The 21241-nt window shown below is 38.6% G+C and overlaps 1 protein-coding gene across 3 annotated transcripts in view; it reads right to left on the reverse strand.

The window, feature by feature from the left end:
* The window catches only part of PTPRN2 (protein tyrosine phosphatase receptor type N2), a 661189-nt gene that overhangs the window by 239871 nt on the left and 400077 nt on the right, over window positions 1–21241 (reverse strand). For all 3 annotated transcript variants that reach the window (XM_074574140.1, XM_074574141.1, XM_074574142.1), the window contains one exon: window positions 696–760. In XM_074574140.1, the coding sequence (XP_074430241.1) occupies window positions 696–760 (65 nt within the window). The remainder of the gene's footprint in view (window positions 1–695; window positions 761–21241) is intronic.

The raw sequence follows: 21241 nt of genomic DNA on the forward strand, positions 1-21241 counted from the left end.
TTATTCTTAATACTGAGAATAATGTAATCACAAGAAAAAGGCATTTGTCTAGCCCTGTGAGCATTCACCACTAGCAAAATTACTTAAATGAAAAGTAAAAAAAAGATAAATGTGTACACAAAATTAGCACTAGAATTAGCAATCAACTGTAGTTCATACAAGGTTCTTAACAGATAGCATCATCTTTATTAATAAATGATGAACTGCTTAGTGGAGTTTTTGCTTAGTGATATCACCATAATAACAGACGCATGTTTTGTTTATGTTTCGAGTTACATCCAAAATAAGCAAGTCATTCACTGGCAGATTCGCTGTAACATCTGAAGACTCTTTACCCCAAATTTAAACTTTCATTGATCCAGATGAGATAGCACTCCATCAAAACCAAGGGGAATAATATGACGACTTCAGTTGTGCTCATCTTTGGGGATTTTGTTTCTGTGATACAACAAAGCAAAAAACTGCATTTCTTAAAGCCGGCTGCACTTTTCTCATAAGGATGGTATTTCTTTCTCTGTGGGATACGGTGCTATTTGTGCAGCAGATTGTATTTTGACAGATGCAACTGTATCATAAAAAGGCCCTTAGCACTATCAGACTGGTAGCTCACAAACATTCATGAGCTCCAGGATTTCTTAAAAAACCCCAACAATTAAAATGTTTTTGAGAGTGTAAAATGCCCCCAAGCCACTTACCTCCCCCACACCAGTCTGCAGAATTTTCAGTCCAGTTGTTTTTTCAAGCTTCTCTTTGTTTATGTCTGTAAGGAAAATCAAGATGGAAAGAGTTACAGGAAAGCTGGAATACGCATGATTTTGCACCATTTACAATATAACCAACCTTCTTTCCTACATCAATAAATTCATGACAGTTCCTACCGATTCCTTCTATGGAATACCTTTCCCTGATAGCAACTCCGCTAGTCAGTTTTTTGAATGCGTAGGTAAGCCATTAATTATTCATTATTACGTGAAAAAGAAAGGCAAACTCATTCTAGTTCCCTTGTACACACAGTATCACATACTTTTAACACATATACACAATACGTTTTGGAACTTCTCTTCAGTGGAAACCTCCCACTGTCTTCCCTGCAGCGGAGAGCAGGGCAGCACCTTACCATTCCAATAGCACTGTCGCAGTGTAGGACATTTCACAACAAATACAGGTGACTCTTACCCAGCAGGCAAGATAAATAGTTTATTTCACAACATCGGGATGCAATGCACTGTGTTGTCTTTTTTGAAATTTATTTTTTTTCCTATTTATCAGCTTCTATATCAGTAGAAGCATTCAAAACAAAAATAAAGTAATCCAGCATGAAAAAGCCAAATGCAAAATAAAGCTAGTAACCACTAAGACTACATCTATACTTACAACACAAACGTGCCCGGGGCATGAACTTGAGCACTTTCTTACCATTACTGTGGTCTTCACATTTTGGCTTTTGCCCACGGGTATTCTCACAAAACAACGCCTAACCACAGTTCTGGGGACAGCGCAAGGATGAGACTATTCCCAGCTGTGGGTATGGGTAAGGTCATCCCGTCTTGGATGGGAAGACTTTAACCTTCTAGATGCAAACTGTGACGGTTTTCCAAAACCCAGGCACCTGGCTTGATTTATGAGTCGAAATGAAGCCTTGCAGGCTTGTTAAACTCTCCTCCCTGTAGCCGTCTAGTCATTGACTATGTAATCCAAATGAGTCATCTAGGTTCTCTCTGCAGTCAACGGAAAGGGATGGACATTTAATATGATGAGTCATCCCACGTATCTTACACACATCTGCAGGCACCTAACTCTGTCCTTTGATTGCAGACACGATTTGGATTCAGATTCTCAATTTAAGTTGCCTAAAGGAAACATTCCTACCAGAAAGGACAAGAGGTGTGCTGGAACACATTGTAACTCTGTAAATTTACACTAAAATGCTGAAAGGAATTAATAGCTTTATCTTTCATTTGTGAAAAATACTCTTTAATTGTTGCAGTTCAAAACATATTCAAAACAGTTCAGACTGCGGCAGACAATTCGCAGAAGCAATATTGTTGTGAACTGATACTTTATTTAGTTTGTCCGAAGTGCAACAAAATGACTCACATTTATTTCAGAGGTGAGCCGTGTCATTAGGGCTCAATCTCACCTCATCTATCCAAAATGTGGAAAGATTCTGGTAAGAGTTTGTAAGTGCAAAGACTCAAGAAGTGAAACCTCAAGCAGTTCTAACACAGAGAAACTTTTCTGCCTGCCTTCAGCGAGGGATGAATATTGACGATGATTTAAATAGAGAGGAAATTTCTGTCCACCTGTTAGACCCACACAACTTTATTTTTGCTTCTTTTCAAGATGCCACCAAATAAGCAGATAGGAACATGAAGGCCCGAGCGATGAAAGCTTAAAATCATGTTTTGCTGAATGCAGCTTAAAAACTGCATACAATACTCACTTAATTAATACTTATGCCATACTTTACACATTCACAGACTTATTTATTCCACCCAGAGTCAGAGGGACCACAAGAGAAGGAGGGTTGCCTGGACTATATGTTTTCACTGTGTTGTATATGTTGTGTAGTATGAATTTCCAAAAAATAAGTAAATCTTTGCCAACAAACTTGATTTTCAGCCTTGAGATGGACTCTGGACTATGTTGTTTCACTGATGGCTGATGACTTGCCACGTCACATTACACCATTCTCCCTTTTGGATGTGCCATTTTCTTGCAAAGGTGTGCCACGCTACCACACTGCCCCCCTCACACCAAGCATATACATTAAAGGCAGATTTCCACCAAATGCAAAAATTTAGATTTATAAAACCAGAAAGCTCCACGGCCTCTTTCAAAGAAACTGAATGGTCCAACAAATAATTCTTTGGTAGCTTAGGATAAAGAAAATTGCACAGCAGAGTGGCTGCAAAATAAATGGGCGTAAGTAAACAACAAGCCCTAAATCCCAACATGTAATTTCCTACCACATGAACAGTTAATAGAAAATATTGGGTCTGCTGACTTGCTGAGTTTTATAATTACAATTACATATTTGACCTCCTTTTTATAGGTTTCCTGAAGACTTTAATTATTGAAGCTTTGATATTAAAAAACAGAAAAAAAAGTTTACTTAACACCCCCTCCCCCTTTTCCCCTTGATACTGGCTAAACACAAAGGACAGCTCTGACAGCCATGCTAACGCAAACCCTGCCAAAATTAGGAGGTATGAAGGCACAAGGTGTTATTGATTAAATCATAACCTGAAAATGGTCAAGCTCGGGCACTGTCAGATTGCGGAGAGAGACGCAGCAGACAGTCTCCGGCGCGCTCACTCCAGGCATGTACCGGAGCATATTTTAGCTAACCTTGAACTCCACGAGCAGTTCAGGAAGGTGAAGAAACTCTGTGAAAAAGAGTGGTGCTGGTGCTGAAGCACCAACTGCACATCAGGCAGCTGCTTCAAGCTGCCGAACAGTGAACATAACTTCTTAACTATAATTGAGGATTTTGAGACAATAAAACATGGTCGATAGCCTATAGATAGACGAGGAAGAAGTGGTGGGAAAATAAATTCAAATATTAAGAACAAGCCTCTAATCGTTTGAAAATTGGCCTAAATTTTTAAAAAGTATTTTAGTGTATTACCTTCTAGCTTTTATTCCAATACAAATACACAGCAGATGATGTTTCTGTTGCAAATTTTATGAACTGGAAATTATAATTCTGGGTAACATGGTATATTACACATTCCATCAAAGTTGATTTTTTACAGCCACAGTTTAAAAGTCCAGAAACGCTAGTGGGGAACTGACAAACTCATCAGCGAAGAGGCATAATAAAAACAGCTATTCAAAAAAAAGCGAAAAACCCCCAACCTTACCCAGTTAGCAACATATAAATCCCTTTTTTAATCTTCCACTGAAACAAAAAGGGCTTCCAAACACACAAAAAAGGAGGCCTTTAAATTAAATTCACTAGATGAAGGATATGCAAATTACCTGAAGAAGCGGAGCCCTATAATGTTCTCAAAATTCTGCAATAGCCTATTTAATTAGTATTTTAATTTATCAGAATAATTCTTTGCACTTGACAATTTATGCAGTATTCCATATAATTAAGCACGTAGCTACAGTGGAATAATTTTGCCTACTCTCTGTATACCAGTTATTTTAACCTGAAAGTATCTGTGGAAGTCTCTTCTGTGATCTAAATTACAATGGGGACATCTTAATGGCTTTGCTCTATTAGAGAGCACGATGAGGGTGTTACTGAGTGTTTAAGGGTAGGGATTGTCACTGTTCATAGTCTTCACTAACCTGAGGGAGGTCTGATGTGTTTTCTGAGGGCTAACATTTCTTTCCTTCAGCAGAGTTATCTGTCATTGGCAGAGTCAGGAATTTGAGTGTCTAGTTTTGTAGTCGGCAGGTTTAACCTTAGAGTCCGTGGGTTATTAGGAGGAACAAGTTACACGGGGCTTCGAGCAGACCTCCAGTCTCATTATAACAATTCTGGAAGAAGGAAGCCCTGAGAAATGAGTGGTTTACACAGGTTTGCTATAAAGCAGGTTGCCAAGCGCAACTGCACCCTCCGGCTCACTCACGGGGGCACACACTGGCACAAGCGCAACCAGGGAAGGGTTTCTGCAGGAGACCTCCTGGGTCTGCCTCCCGCGCTGCTGCAGGATTTACCTGCTCCAGAGAAGAAACCATCCTTATATATGAAAATTATTTGTGGGAAGATGGTGCCACTCACAAAGAAACCTTATTTTTCTGCTGTGAATCTGACTTTGAGGGTGTGCTGCATTTAATTAAATGTAGAAAAGAAAAAGTACTTACAGACATATGATTCCCCTGACCTCTATTACATGCCCGTTTTAGAATGAGACAATTCATGCCCTAGACTCACTAACTACATTGACTAGACCTCCAGTCAATAAAGTGATGGAGGGCAATTAATTCAGATTTACTGTAGGCTGTCAGATGAATTCTACAACAACCATCTTCTTCCCATCAGCTTGTTGCAAAGCTCCTTTCATAGAACCACATTGAGAAGAATTTCAATGATTTTCCCCTCTTTGAGGAAAGGAAAGGAAAAAGAAGGAAGGGAAATCCAAAGAGATGGTAAGTGTTTATTACCATTTTTAACTTTTTAACAAGTTTCCCAAATCTAAGACAAGCAGATGTTGCATTCATTCACATCAAGTCAGTCTTCGCTTTCTTCTCCCCTACAAAGAACCCCGCGATTATATGGAAAGCTTTTTCATAGGTTGGACCAGAAAGACTGCCTTTATGTTTGGCAGACCCATGCACTATGCAATGCAAATACACAGCGGATACTAAAACCTTTGTCCCTTGCCATTGCATGAAAATGGGTTCCCATGATATTTGGTCTCTCTCCCTGTTGAGAAGAACACAGACCCAGAGTAAACCTGCACCTCCTGAAACCACTGAGGCACTCACACCACTAAATGAGAACGGGACAGAGGAAAATCAAAACCACACTGTTGGTTCAGCGCCCTCTAAGTCTTATCCCTACCCAACAACCCAATGTTACGTAGGTTTTTCCCACCTCATTCACTTTCCTTTGTTGGAAGTAATGAAAAAGTACTTTAATGAACTTTGAATTAGATACTTGGGTATGACCACGTTCAGAAGAATAGACCTTCTGGAATATAAATAAACCCTCCCTGATGTTGGCGCACGTCTACAGGGTGGTGCGTGGCCACCCTGTGCCCAGCCCTGGGCACTTCTTCCAGGGGCTCCAGCCTGTGCATCTGTAATTCCTCTCGCTGGGCAGGAGTAGCATCAGACTGCAAGTAAATTAGTCAAAAACACAACGTGAGCATTCAAAATGCTCCAGCTTGAAACAAAAATTACTAACTCAAATGGACAAACACAAGGAGAAGAAGGGTTCCTTTGCTAAATTTTGCAATTCAATTAGTGAGGGACAAGTACACGGGCTGCGGGCAAAAGGTATTTTGTCTTCCAATCTTTACTGGGTGATGGCATGAGATAGTTGCTTCATGTGTAATTTCTAGTTAACTGGCAGCCAGGCCTGGAATGAAAATGGTTGCAAAAAAGTCAAAGCTGCATAGCTGTACCAGCGACAGCCTGCTAAATATTATGTCATATTCAATTTTCAAGTCATTTTTCAAATGATTTTAATTAGATATTGTTTCAATCTCACATGCATTAATTTAATTTCTGATATCAACATTTCAGCTTTCAATCTGTTCAGATGCAGTACCTTGCTGCCTGGAGTAATTTAAAATATTGTTTGCATCTCCAGCAATTTTGTGGGCACACATCCTTCACAACCTGCCCTAGCCAATAAAACCAGCAGATGGAAATTCAGGTCGTGCTCTCCACTCCCAATGCACCTTTGCATTCTCATAGTTTTTGGTACAAGACAGCCAAATCTCCACACACACAATCAAGGAATTTTCCACCTCTGTTTGTCTTTAATTCTGTTCAAAAAATACATTTCTCAGGCAAATAGCAGAACTGCATGTTGCCATAAGAGAAAAACTGGCCCATACTTGAGAAGCTGGCAAGAGCTCTTATATTTTTTCACACTCATTCACTAAAACAGCATCACTTTCCCCTCTCTAAACCATCTTCCTGCCATGTCCCTAATGTCCCGTGGTCAGATAATGTTCAAGGATAAAGCAGCAAAGACCTGATACAGCAGGACCTCACGTAGCTGTTAGTTTGCATAGATTAGGTATGCATTTTCAACGCAATCTTTCTGCCTGACTGCTTGCATTGATTTATTTTTACTTATTTAATAAATAGCTGCTCAATTGTACGTTTTCCCTTAAATGTCCTTTAAAATGAGCACACTGCTGTTCTAAAATGTGATACTTAAATTGTAGTAAAGGAGTTTGGGATATAGGCAATAACACTTTTGTATTTCTCTGGAGCTTTTTTGTTGATGGTGGGATCCATCTCTACTAACTTTGCTGTCTCAACTAAGAAATCAGTCAAGGGTCCCTCACTAGTCAAGAGAAGTAAATAGGCATCACCAGAGATTGACTTATCCCATCCCAAGACAGCTATCATTTATTCATCACATGTAAATACAGGCCTGGAGAGGCCTGTTGGGTCAACAATCAATTTTATTTTTTCTTTCCACAGCCATACCTTTGTAAGAAACACATGTATACAAGCTTCAAAATACTTCAGCATTAAACCAGTCCTACTGACGATGCCATGGCTACAGAGAGAAATTTTCAAAGTGTGGTGTCAATTTAATGGTTCTGTTCTTGAAGTATGAACAAAACCAGTTTATATGAATTAAAACTGTAGAAATCGAAAACATTTATCTACTGTAAATGTTTCCTTGCAAAGCTTGAGAAACCCATTATCAAAAATATTCTCCTAAATAATATAGAGAAGTTGATGTGCATCGATAGAGGAGTTTTAAGTATTAATAACAAAAATAACCACCCTTTACCTATGTATGTTTCACGAATACAGAATATATTTCAATTATTTTTTTAACAGTGACAATTTTTAACACTATTGACCATTTTAACAGTGACAATTCAATGTTGCACATTACTTGATGGAGTGCAGCACAGGTACGTGTAACAATTTGCTTGCATACTTAAAACACACATCCATTATTTATAGCTAAAGATGTACCGATTCAGCCAGTGTTAGCAGAAAATGAAAAAAGAAGTGTCATTCCACCTTTCACATCAAAATTTGTTCACATAAATATTCTTTGACAAGTTTCAGCTCTGCACGGAAAAGTCAGATAAAAGAACCTGCAGTATGTAGAGCTGAAGCTGGAGCAGAATACATTCAAGTAGCCCAAAGTGGTGCGACTACCCGTGCAAGTGCAGACAATTTTGTCTCAGCAAGCTTCTTTCTCGGCTGATTGCTAATGTCTAGATCAACTTTTAATTGTACTTTTTAAAGTCCCAGTTAGCTTAACATTAAAGTTCACCATCATATGTTCAGTCTGAACATTTACAAATTAGAAGGCAAGATTCGTGGTCCCAGGGGATGGGTGGGTAAGAGGGACCATCTGGATCTCTCAGCTCTTCTTAGTGCAAGGAAATCTTTGCCTCCTCACCTTGACAACACTGTGGAAAATAACTCTCTATAAAATAAGTTTAAGGCCACAGCTTCTTTTCTTGCCTTTTAAATAGACCGGGTTTTGGAATAGCATTATAAAAGAACAGGTTTGCTGCATTCTTTTATTTATAGTCAAGAATTCAACAGATTGCTTTAATTTTCTCCTGATTAAAATACTACCAAAAAAATCAAACAGATAATAGCAGTTACTCAGCTTTTCAAGGGTAGCTATGTATTCTAGTTTTGTATCTGCTTTTGCTTCTATTTGAATATTCTCGCCTTCCATATACTTCATTTGGATCCCTCAGGATACCCACTGCATCTCCTTTTTGTGTTTTATTATTTTTAAATAAGAACCATCTGTCCTTTTTAAAAACATAAACTTTTATGTAAGATCCGTTCCTTGTCCTTTTAATGCTTTAGAAAAAATACAAAAATGATAAGCTTCTATGGTCATCTCCATCTAATCGGAACAAAAACGTTGACCTACCTAATGTCCAGGAATAGTAGTATCTAAAATACAATTTTCTCTCCTGTTGTCACTTTTCTAGCAATATTGAGTGGGGTGGTTTATAAGCAGAAAGGACCACTGAAGTGACGAGGAAGTTGCTACTTATGGTTGTAGCTTTGTAGAAATTGAGGAAAGCCAGTTATCTGGAATTTAACTGACCTTGTGTCGTTTCTCTGGAGTAGGTGATGTATTATTGGGGCAAGGGAAAGTACAAAACCTTCTCTCCAGAAGCCTATCAGCTACTTTTTCTACAGCTTCTGTTATTTTTTAACATAAAGCAAACCAAAGAGCTCAGGAAAAGAAAACCAAGTGACAGTTGTTGCACCTTTAAAGAAGCGATCCACTCCTCCCGAGGGTCTCCCTGGAAAATACACTGTCCCTCTTTGTTATTATAATATATAATTAAAAATACACATATTGACCTCTAATTATTAATTCTGTTCTTTGTTATACTGTACTTTTTTACCATTCTCCTGCTTGCACCACTTTGAGTCTTCTCATATAAACAGCCTGAAATATATGAATTATTCTTAATCTTATTTAAAATCTGTCAGAATCTTTGGATGGACGCTGTAGTGTGTTTGCGCCGGTATATGAAAAATTTAAAGGGCACTACCACTAATTCTCAGCATGCCAAATGTTGTTATTTTTAATAAATACACATTCAAGAACCGTCATTCTTTTCAGTCATTTCCTCAGTTAATAAAACTGTACCCTGTAGGTTCATTTCTTTAATGATCCAAAACACAACTTCAAGCCATGTTATTTGTTATTCATCTACAACTACACTTAATGTCATCCGTGTGGCACAAATGTAACAAGACTGAGTTGGGAAAACATTAGCAATATTTCAGCGGACTGGCTCACTAAATCATGAATAACAGTTAATGCACAAGGTCATTCCCTAACAAAATCTATTTGCCTCAGAATAAAACGAAAATATTTATTACCAAGGATGCCACCAGTTACCAGAGTCACAATAAAGCTTTCAGGTAAGAGTGAATAGGGATGACGTTAACTTGCCCATCGTTTCTCACAATAAGTTTTCTCTAATTCTGCCTTAATGATAACTTTGGAGGCTACTTTGCCACCTTTGAAAAAATTTATTTAAAATCAGTAAAAAGTGGAAGAATCAGTGAAGCCTGCTTCAGAAATATAGGCCATATATTTTTTTAAGAGTATAAACTTTAATTATGTTATATAAAAATATCATGTTTATCCTTGGATGGGTCAAGCGCAAAATAAGGAAGATAAATGCTTGTCTACAGAGATAACTGGGTCCTAAATGCATTTACAGAGTTTGCATGTAGATGCGTGTGTGGGTATGCACATTTGGTGGGAATAAGGAGAAGTATTTGACAGGAAAGATCTAAGTGTGTGAAGAACGACTACTTTGCAGATCCTGGGGATACTCAAAATATTAGGATTATTCCTACATCACCTGCAAATTCTTCCCATTGCCCGAAGCGTCATGGGAAAGGGACTCTGCAAACACACAACTAAAAGGTGGTTCCCATGATAGAACTTCTATCTACCCAACAACTGGAGACAGCAGATGGCTACAGAGAGGAGTCCAGATAGCAAGGAACTGATATTAAGCAACACAACAGCAGAATACCAAAGCAGCATCCATCCACACAACAGTCTTTCTCTTCTTTTTTGGCACAGGAAGTGATGTGATCAGCTAAGCCTTACAAATCCTTTAAAAGCTGCAGCGCTTTCACCGTTTCGCTGTTTAGAGGAGCAGAAGAGACTTATTGGCAGGGTTTAAAATAAGGAGAAATGGCAGGAAAGGGCACTCTGATCAGCTCTCCCAGAAGTGCTGGAAGCAAAGGCAAAGCTTTCCTGTTCTCTAATTGGTGTGACGGAGAGGTCTCTCTTTTGCAGGAGGCTTAACCCAGTACTTACTGGCATGAGGTTCTGCTGGCACCATCTCTCCTCTAACAACGCTATGAAAACAGTTTTTTAAGACATCCCTAAAAAGTGCAATAAATGTTACCTGGACTGTCCCGCTCCCTGTGGTGCCAATTCACCCCAGTGGATTATAAATCAGATTATAAACCTCCCACTGGGCAAAATGCCGTTGCGTATCTCAGATCTCTGTGCTCTTTGTGGGAGGATCCTACATCCAGAAAGAAAAGCATTTCTGTCATGCTGTTGGGGTTTTGGTTTGGTTTGGTTTGGTTTTTGTTTGTTTGTTTTTGAGAAATCATAAACGACTACAGAAATATTAGAACTAAAGAAGATAGATGAATCGACAGAGTGTGAGGTTGTGGACTAATACGGTGCATCAGGAGCCAGCCCTGCCAGTAGAAGAGTTTACTGGCCCTCAGAATGCCAGCTATGCGTTCTTGTGAGTAGCTCCTTACCCTTTTTTCTGGCTAAAAGTGCATCATTAGGAAAAAAATCTGCTATTTAAACTATTTGAGTTTGCCTGGTACATTTTGACTGACACTGTTTAGGCAGCGATCACCGGAGCAGTCCCCCCCAGCAGATACAAGCCAGCGGTAACCTCTGTCAAGGGTACGATAACCTCCTTCATTGGCACTGATGCATTCAAAAGAGAACATCGGCCCACAGCCGTTATGAGACTGTCAGACTTGTATGGATTATGCAATTTAACACATAGAAATCATTACTGCATACGATTTACAATAAATGTAAATGAAATGCCTATCCGCTTTATGCATACGTGGGCATAGGTCACTATTTGAGTGCCAGCAATTTCAAGCAATTTCTGCATGCTATTTTCTGCAAAAATTAGCACAATAGCTTCCTTATGGGGTGAAAATCTATAGGAGAGTTAAAAGCTCGGTGAAATGTTTTCTGACTTCTCCCTGACTGCTCCATTTGGCAGGCAGACTTTTCCCCTACCAAGACAGGCCGTAAAGTACACCTGAAGCTGGGCACGAAGCCATCCTCCCAGCGCTCTCCCCTCCCTGACAGCGTGGCCATAGCCCAGGCTGGTTTCCAGAGCTTCCCCTTGAAGCAAATTTATGGAAACCAGCCTGAAAAGAAATATTTGCTACTGAAAAAGAAAGGTGGCTGTTACAAGGGCAGTACAGATAATGACTTCCTCAGGAAAGAATTTTGTGAGAAAGAGGTTTGCATATTTCCTGACCCCCTTCCTTTTGTAGACTGCTGGATCCGTGACTGATTTCTAAAGGAGAGGATACTCTTGCTGAAAGCATTTTAAAATTCCTTTTTTTATATATATCTCATACGCCAGAACCCTTTACTTTATAAATACCAACAATAATCTACACATACACACACAACATATACGTCTCAATGTAAGACACATACATACGGCTTATTCCACCCACTACTCTTCAAAAATGAATACAGAACAGTAGTATAAACATAAATTAAGTATGAGGTATACATCTCCGCCAATCAAGATTAATGTATATTATTATCCCTTGACCCCTTCTTAATGTTCCATTTTACCATGTTTCTAAAATATTTATACCATACAGGGTGTTAAATTATAGCAATTAAGACCATAGTATGGTTTTATTAATATTTCATCAAGAATGTTTCATAATTTGAATTTCCCTGGTGCCCTTCTGTTGCTTTGCTGTACACTATGGGGATGGAGGGCATTTCTGTCTTGTTCTTCTTCATCTTTGCAGAACTTTACCAGCATTTTACTTTATTTAGCCAGAGGCAGTGTTTTTCAGCTACTGATTTTTTACCTGGTGGCTGACTCATGTAATAGTTTCAGGTTCTTCATGTCCAGTTTTGGGTCTCCAGCACAACAAAGACATCAGCAAACTGGAGAGAGACAAGAGAAGGGCCACCAAAGGGACTGGAGCATGAATCCAAGGACAAGCAGAGACCGATGGCTTTGTTCAGCCTGGGGAAGAGAAGTCTAAACAGTGATTCAGCTGCTGCTGACTGCTGCTTGGGCAGGACTACAAAAAAGATGGAGCCAGACTTTTGCAGAGACTCGTACCAAAAGGACTCGAGGCAAATTGCCACAAAGGAAATTCTGGTTGGACAGAAGGAAAAAAACTATTTTCATAGTGAGTGATGGCTGAGCATGCAGACAGGCTGCCCTGAGAGGCTGTAGAATCTTTATTTGTTGAGTTTTCCGTAATTCAGGTAGAGCAGGGCCTCAAGAAGCCAAATTTCAGATTTGGCACTGCTTTACACTGGTTCTTGAACCCAATGACCTCCAGTGGTCCCTTCCAACTTAAATTTTTCTATGATTATAAATATATATATATAACGTCTTTAAAGACAGCAGTTCTTCTCAAGAGACTGTATAATTCCATCCTAACGTTTCTGAAATACTGATAAAACCTTCCTTGAAATAGGTACTGCGTGTTTTTATGGGGAAAGGCTGCTGTCCTCAAGAGTACCATCATCTCTCAGACCTGGGTTCAGCAAAGCGGTTTTATTTCTGTTCGTTCTTATGCAGCAAAGCACTCTAAGACATGTCCAGCTGACGAATCATGGCCCAAAAGCACTGGAGTGCGGTGAAGAAGAGAAACACAGAAGTTTGGAAAAATTCAAAACAAACTAACATTTGGTCTTTATTGCTTAGTTTTTGCGGCGCACGGCCATCACAACAGAGCTGAACTAGATTATGACAGTAAAACTGGAGAGCTTGAAAAGAATAAAAAATGGAATATTATGGGAATAGTGAAAAAATAAAAGGAAATAATAACATTAGAACAGGCAAAAAATAAATAGAAGAAAAGGAATAATATGCAATGTTGTTCAAGTATGAAGAAAGGTCTCTTCCTGAAGCAGCGTGATGTGACTGCAGAAATTGCGGGTGATTAAAGGACAAAACTGAGTTTTACAGCTGCCAAAGCATGAGGCAGACAGACACAAAGGCAGAGGAGCAAGAGAGATAGACCCCTGGAAACAAAGAGGGATGTGGGCGATGGAAAAACTACCCAGGACTTCAGACTAGGTTTGGCTGCTCCCAATATTTTACAATCTGTATTCCAAAGGTGGTTTCATAATGCAGTTTCAGACATCTGAAAATTAGTCCTTTAGTAAAAGCTTCTTGCCTGCTTTCCCTATAGCTGATAGAGAGAGAGCACTTCATCCTCTCAGAAAGACATCATTCACATGTAAATAAAACGTCAGCATCCATTTGATGCACAGCCATGGTACCCCAAAAGCAGTTGGGGGTTTGCAGTGAAGATTTAAGGAACGGATTTGCGTGACACAGAAATAAGTAGGTGATCTCACAAGGATGATGGTCACCAAATCAATGGGTGAAAAGTCAAGACGGAAAGAAAGGGGTGTCTGCTAACCACTGCTTTAGTCACCCAGACTATAACATGAAGAGTAAAATTCTACAGCGGTGTTTTCCCATAACTCTGAGGCTGTAGTTTCAAAATCAAAATGAATTTTGGGTTTTCTCCTAAAAAAAAAGCAGTATTTTTTCTCCATTCATATTATTTTATATAATCTAGGATATGACGTACTAGTGAGTAATAGTGACATAGAGTGATAAGATTGACTTAATCTAGCAAGAAAAGGCAAGAGTTAAAATGACAGGTGTAAAATATTTCATTAATTTTAAAACATCAAGGACAGTTTTTACTAGGTACAGACTACAATATCTTTTTTTTTTCTGAATCATTAAATTGCTTTTTTGTGCTGCAATGGTGTTATATTCAATATTTTAAGATATGAACTGTTTCATTCAGTAGTCAGCAGCCTGTTTTCAAAATAATGGAATGTTACAGTTTTTATATTTTCATTTGAAAAAAAAAGAGCAGAATTTTGTGTATTATAAGAATCAATTTTGATTAATTTCTGATAAGATCTACAAAAAAACTTCCTCCCCTCAAAAAGTTTGCTGAACAGACAAAGTTGAAAAATTATCAGGAGGAACAAAGGCCTCCAGGGTTATCCAGAAAGGATTTGGTTGATGTGGGAATTCATATAAATGGAGGCGGCAGCAAAAGAGCACAGCTCTCTATATTACATTGTCACATAGCAGGAAGAGTTGATGCTCCTTCAGGTAATGTTGTGCCACATATAAAAAATGAGCAATTTCGAGCAATTAGTTTCACCAAAATGTTGAATGAGAATCTGAACGTCCTGCTGTTTTGCGAGTGAAGCTATGAAGGGGAAAAGAGGCGTGTTTCTCACGTGTAGGATGGGTGAGGAGATGAATGCAAGATAATTAACAGGTTGCTGCATCTCTTGTTTTTGATAGCCAACTTGATTAGAAGTTCTGTAATTTTTGTATCTGGGCAATTCCTTGGGTCAAGTTAGGAATGCAATTCCTACAAAACCTCATCCATAACGGCTAAAAGCACCAAAGTCTTGTAAACTAGATATATGTAGGATGTAATTATATGTAAAGTGTATGTGTTTTGTGTGTATGATGTATGGTGCTGGAATAGTATTTGCATATATTTGAATATTCATTAGATCTTCAATATCTTGTGAAACCAAATGCAATAAAGGAAGGAATAGAAACAGAGATAACAGGGAGAAGATGCATCTCTTTCATTTTCCTAATTTCACACTGTATAATGATCTACCCATCTATTTTCTTATTTAAAAATATCAACAAGATGTTTGATATTATAAATAACACTAAATAATAGACATTAATAATGCATTATAACCTTGCATTCAATTACAATCTTTAAATTAAATCCAAAGATATTAATACTTAAATAATAATTAATATAAAATTAAGTTTTAAATATAGCACTGTATTACTTTGTGGAAATTATATTACTAGTTAGACTACTTTAAGGACATAAGCCTATCTAAATCAAACTGCAGGCACTGTTGACAATTCATTAAAAGGAATCAAAATACACCACTTATTTTGTAATTACAACGTATAAATCCAATTCCATTATCATATCGATCATAGTGCTGCATCTACCTCATTCCTTTAAGTTACCATATTATTACTTGTGCAATTTTACTATGTACTGAAAATACACTATGCCACATTTTAAAGTTATTATTTCAGCAGCAGTAGTGTTAAAGGAAAACGGCGTTTTCATAAAGCCTAATACATCTGAAGGGAAAAGCACTCAGAGTATCTAAATATGTTTTCTATGCACAGTTTGAACTCCAGTTGTTCAAAGTGAAGTGTCGCCTTTGGTGTGGAACATGAAGTACTTGGGATAGAAGAGCGGAGCAGCATCAAAGGGGGACCAACCACCTGATGCCACAAAATGCATGTATGGATTTCATATTTTGAAAGGTTTCCTTTACTTTGAATATTTGGCAGATCCAATGAAAGTTTGAACTGACCCCAATGAATTTAAATCCTGCTTTACCTAAAATGTAATATTTGAGAAGGACATACAAGTTATTCTATTATTACGCTTGTTATCAGCAAACAGGGTAGTAATTCGGAGACAGATAGATGACACATTGGGCTTTTGGACCAGAGAGGTTATAAAAACTACAAATATTACTTGTATTTACAATCCTCAGTAGACTATGAAAAAAAAATACTTTGAAATATGTTTTATACAGTAGGCAGAGGTTTCTTTTTTAACAACTTAAGTTAAAATAATTAAATAACATATTTTTTCCACTGGTTAATATTATGTAACCTGTTTTCAGCCTTAGACAAGCTACAAAGCAATTAAATTGACTATTGGATTTCACTTTGGCATTAGGTCTTTTTTTCCACACTCGTAGCTTTTAATTTTGTTCACCTTTTTATCTTAATTACTAATTTATATTGACTTTCAAAAGGACCATGTCCATTATTTTGCTAGTCGTAAAATCAAGAGTTTCTTGTCATATTCAAGATGCTGATCCCATTTTAAACTTAGGTGCTGGATAAAAACAAACGTGAAGATGGCAAAAAGGAAAACCAAGAATATTTTCTGGGGGATTTGAGGTATTCGCATTTTTTCTTCAAACGACACCCGAACACGTGGCCTTTAGGGCAGTACTTTCCACATAAATGTGTATTTCTGATGTTATACCTAGTTAGGACAAAACCAAGCACGAGCCAACAAATCTAAAACCATGAAGCCTGGAGAAATGAAGTGGGGTTAGACACATCTGGCTACATAAATAGTTTAAAAACATTTTCCACTAACAATTTCTCTTGGATCATAACTGATCCAAAGGAAAAGGAAAGCTGATCAACTGGGACAGTGACTAAACTATCATCCTGTAGTGACCTACGCTTCTACACAAGCCCAGCATTAGTTGTGTCACTGAGCCCTCTTAGAGCTGGGTTAAGTTTTCTAAATTAGGTCCAGCTAGCATAAACATAACATTAAACATAATGAGAAAACATCCCCCAAAAGATCCAAACCAAAATGTATTATTTGACATGAAAACATTTTATATTTTCACTTTATCATTTGTTTTCAATTTTTCTAGAACTAATTGCTGAAAAGGCCAGAACAGAGATTAAGGCACAATTGAAACGAAATACTTAGTTTAAATAGAATTAATGCAAGGAGATGTAGGAAAATGAAAAAAATGTTCTTTATGTATTCACCTAAAGCAAATTAAAGTTTGTTTCGGTTTGGCTTGGTTATCAAAAAACCCACCCCACAACACAATCCCTCCCCCCACAAAGTTTTCCAAACTCCTTCCAAATATCCAAAGAATGTTCAGGATTATAATCAAGGAAGTATAATGTGATTTTGTGATTTTACTCGATCTGTTTGGAGTAGTCTTTCTCTGGAATTGAGGCACTGTAAAAAATTGTCTTCCTTTGCATGAACCGAACATGCACCAGTATGGGAGGGAACACTGCACGTATGTTCAACAAATTTTTTTGGAGAACCAGAGAAAGTGGTTTTATAGAAACTGAGAACAAAAAAAGCAGACAACTATCTTTTTCTTCCATTATTAGCTTTTGCTTCAAACGTATTATTTTAAAATACCTTTTTCTAATCAATACAAGTCTTGCCACTGTTCATATAATTAACATCTGATCTACAGACAGGCAAGCTGCCTGGCAAACTCTAGCGTGCATACTTGGGGGAACCAAAGGTGTTGCTAATAATAGTTGCAGCTGGTACTCCTTTCACAGAAATTACTACTGTGGAGCAGAATATGTGTTTGTGTCTGAGCTGCCAAGGTGAAATGCTGCATCTTGGCACGCTTTGCCCTCCCTGGGCCTGGCAGCGACAGGGGATGGCTGGACACATGCCCCAATCTGCTGATCTGCCATGGCAATGATAGCCCTTGGCAGAACAAATGAGTAGGAGCCCTACACAACAGTTCACATTTTGCAGCAAGAGCTATCGGAGCATGTCTACCTGAGGCCCATAGCTGAAGCCATCCTGGTGCATCCCTGCATCTAAATACAGCCCAATTAATCTCACTTTATTAAGAATTCAACTCTGAAGAAAGGATATTTTCCCTACTGAGCTTGCATTTTTTCCCGTTTTGCGGTTTTGTTTGAGCCCTTGCTAACTATGCACAGCGTTGGTTACCTGACTGACGAGAGCAAAGGTGTCTGAATAATTTGAGGTTATAATACTAATATACAAATATTAATATCAATTTATATGAAATTATTTCATATGTTTCTGAGTTCTCTGCAAACAGCTTGGTGTTATGCCTTTGTTAGACCTAATTTGAAGAGTAGCTTTCTGTGCAGAATTCTTAGGTCATAATTCAGAATTTGATTCAGGGCTGAATTTTGGTGTGAGGTCATAACTGCTTTGTGCCTCACCGATTTCACCGTTGTGCTCCATATGGGCGCTGTCAGATGGTGATCTTACCCTGTTGATTTTATAGGGTCACATTTTCATAGGCATTCAGTTCATTTCACTCAAAATATAATTGCTGTGCATCAATTTCAGTGAGACATAAAAGTCACACCGAGCTGCTTCTGTTTTGTGATTGAAAACAGATTGCGTAATGTAGACACATCCCCTTTATACAGTAATACCTGCGTGAGCAGAAATCTTTGTCTTCACTACGAGATGAGAAAGTTGTGAAACAGTGAGATAAAAGTAATTGGCTGCGAGTCACCCAGCCGCCTACCGCCAGAAACGGAAATTCCTCACTGTCCTGAAGCCAAACTCAGTGACACAACATTTCATCCCATGGTTCAGCAGGGAAAAGTAGAATATTTCTATGAACACTGATAGTTTAACATGTTCTTCCCAGCCCAGGAATTTGTAATCAAACACTACCATGTTTGGGGGGGGGCGGGATTCAGGATAGAAAGAAATAAGTAAAAGTAAGACAAAATTATAGAGCTAAAGAAATCAGCTGGACTAAATAACCCAATTTTTTTCTACTCTCAGCTAACTGCCTTTTTCTGAAGAAAGGTGAAGGAAATTTTTCCGGGAAAAAGAGAAGCCACCTTTGAGAAAACAGCAACAATCAGTGCATGACAATAAAATCACAGATTAACTGAAGGGTTCTTTATTATAAATACATCTAACAATTCATTTTACTTGGTACTTTGGCCCATTTAAAAATGAGCTGATAAAGCAACATTTTTTCTTAGACTGATAACCAGCTCACTGGATTTCAGAGAGGTCAGAGGCTTCCTTGTTTATTTAGCTGAAGTAGCCTTTTAGCTCTCTGATCTTCTCAGTCTATCGTTATTATTAGTCTTCCTGGAGTTCTGCTTTTCAAATACCTTGTCTCCTGCTCACTTTGCATTTCCTATTCAGCAATTTAACCCTACAGACAGTTTATAAAACAAGATAAAAATCCATAAATTAGGTGTCCATGGGTGCTTGTGCCCTATATCTTTGTCAAGGATGATCACAATCAAATGCTTGTTTCTCGAGACAGCCTGTCAGCGAGCACAATTACAGGTTCTCAACTTGCCCTGCCATAGCACAAGGCAGAAGTGAGACTCTTGTAGAAAGGGAAATAGCTTCACACTCATTCTTCATCTGCCTCTTTTCTGTCTGTTCTCTTAGTTCTATTTATTTTCTTTACAGATTGCCATCAATACTCTTTTGAGAAAGCAAAGCTTTATTAAATATGCAGTATTTATGTTGCTTTATGGGTACGATTACCTCAGAGATGGTGTAAAAAACTGGAGTGTGGTGCAAACACTGCTGACCCAGGGGTAACTCGGGAGCCTGGCAGCTCTGCCGTGTCACCACAACCGTGTGAAGGCCAACGGGAGGCACTGGTCCCGGGTGCCACAGCTAAACTGCTAGCGGCACCCCCAGTAGTTTAAACCCTTCAAAACACAGACATTCTCAGGATCTTTTATTTCTAGATCTGAAGGCAAAATCCTGCCATCGTTATGCAGAGCAGAAATTTTGCTACGGACTTCACTGAGGTCAAAATTTAACTGTGGTTTTGTTTGTTTTTTTTTTACGTTTGAGGAAGACATGACAAGGTCTGAGAACGTGACCTACAGCTGTGACTCCTGGCCCATGGACAGTAGGAACATTGTATTCAGAGGCACCTTTCCTGTAAGGAGTGACAGGTTTTGGATGAATGTGATGGACCATTCATCATCTGAAACAGGACTTATTACAACAAACTCCAAATTGTGCTCTGTTGAGCAAGAAAAGATGATAATGCTATAATAAAAGCCTATGTACTAGAGGACATTATGATGGACTTGAGTGGTGGGAGAAAAATTTTGGATTTCTGAGAGGAAATTGGTATATATTTAAAAGATTCATCCTAAAGTGAGCCTTAGTACATCACCAAAAGGAAAAAAATAGGATGATGCTGCATTGGTTTAGTGTCTTTTCCTTTTAAAGTCCTCTAGGAACTGTGAAATAATAGGAAATTCTGCTGTGGTCTGAGGGCTTTTCTATGCCTCAGAGCCTCCTCCAGGATGGCTCTGTCTCAGAGCACTACCTGGAGTCCCCACATCACCTCATACTTTGCTCATATCCCTGACATACCTCCCTCGTCATCCTCACCCTAATACGCTCCCTAAGGAATCCTCACAGGACAGACTTGAAGTCCCCTGTCAGAGTCGCTATGCCAAGAGTCTCTAGGTACACCTGCATATTTAAGACCTCTTTACTTCTCTCTCTGCATGCTGCAAAGAATTCAACATTGCAGTAAGTCTCCCACCTTCATTTCCTATTTCTTTCTTAAAGGAAGCAGATTTACTATTTCAAATATGAGCAAGCACCCAGACAAACAGGCAATGCGCTGACACAGGGGTACATCTTGGTCATGAATTCCAACACTGTCTCTTGCCTGCCACATTTTCTGCTTTTCTAGCAAATATTGCCAGTTGCACAATATTATTCCACTCATAACAGGCCTCCAGGCAGAGTACAAACCATTAATTAGTTCCCTTTGATTCCATCAATTCAGGCAGTTTTTCACCCTTGTACTAATCCACTCATTGAGACTGAAATGTCTGAACTTGAATTCATGGATGCTACAGGAGATCATGTCAAAAGTCTTGTTTAGGTCAAAGTAGATAACAACCACTGTTCTCTGCTTATCCACAGAGCTTGTCATTTCATTGTAGAAGGCAATAAGGTTGGTCAGGCATGATTAGCCCCTGATTAATCCATGCAGGCTAGTCCCAGTCATCATCTTGTCCTTCATGTGCCCAGTAATAGCTTCCAAGAGAACACACTCCATAATTTTCTCAGGGATCAAAGTGAAGCTGACCAGCCTCTAGTTCCCTGGAGGATTCCTTCTTGCCCTTTCTGAAGATGGGTGCAACACTGGCTTTTCTCTAGCCTTAACCCTCAATCTTCACAACTTTTAAACAGTGAGTGG

The sequence above is a fragment of the Larus michahellis genome, chromosome 2, assembly GCF_964199755.1.
Source record: "Larus michahellis chromosome 2, bLarMic1.1, whole genome shotgun sequence".
In the NCBI taxonomy this organism is placed as follows: Eukaryota; Metazoa; Chordata; class Aves; order Charadriiformes; family Laridae; genus Larus; species Larus michahellis.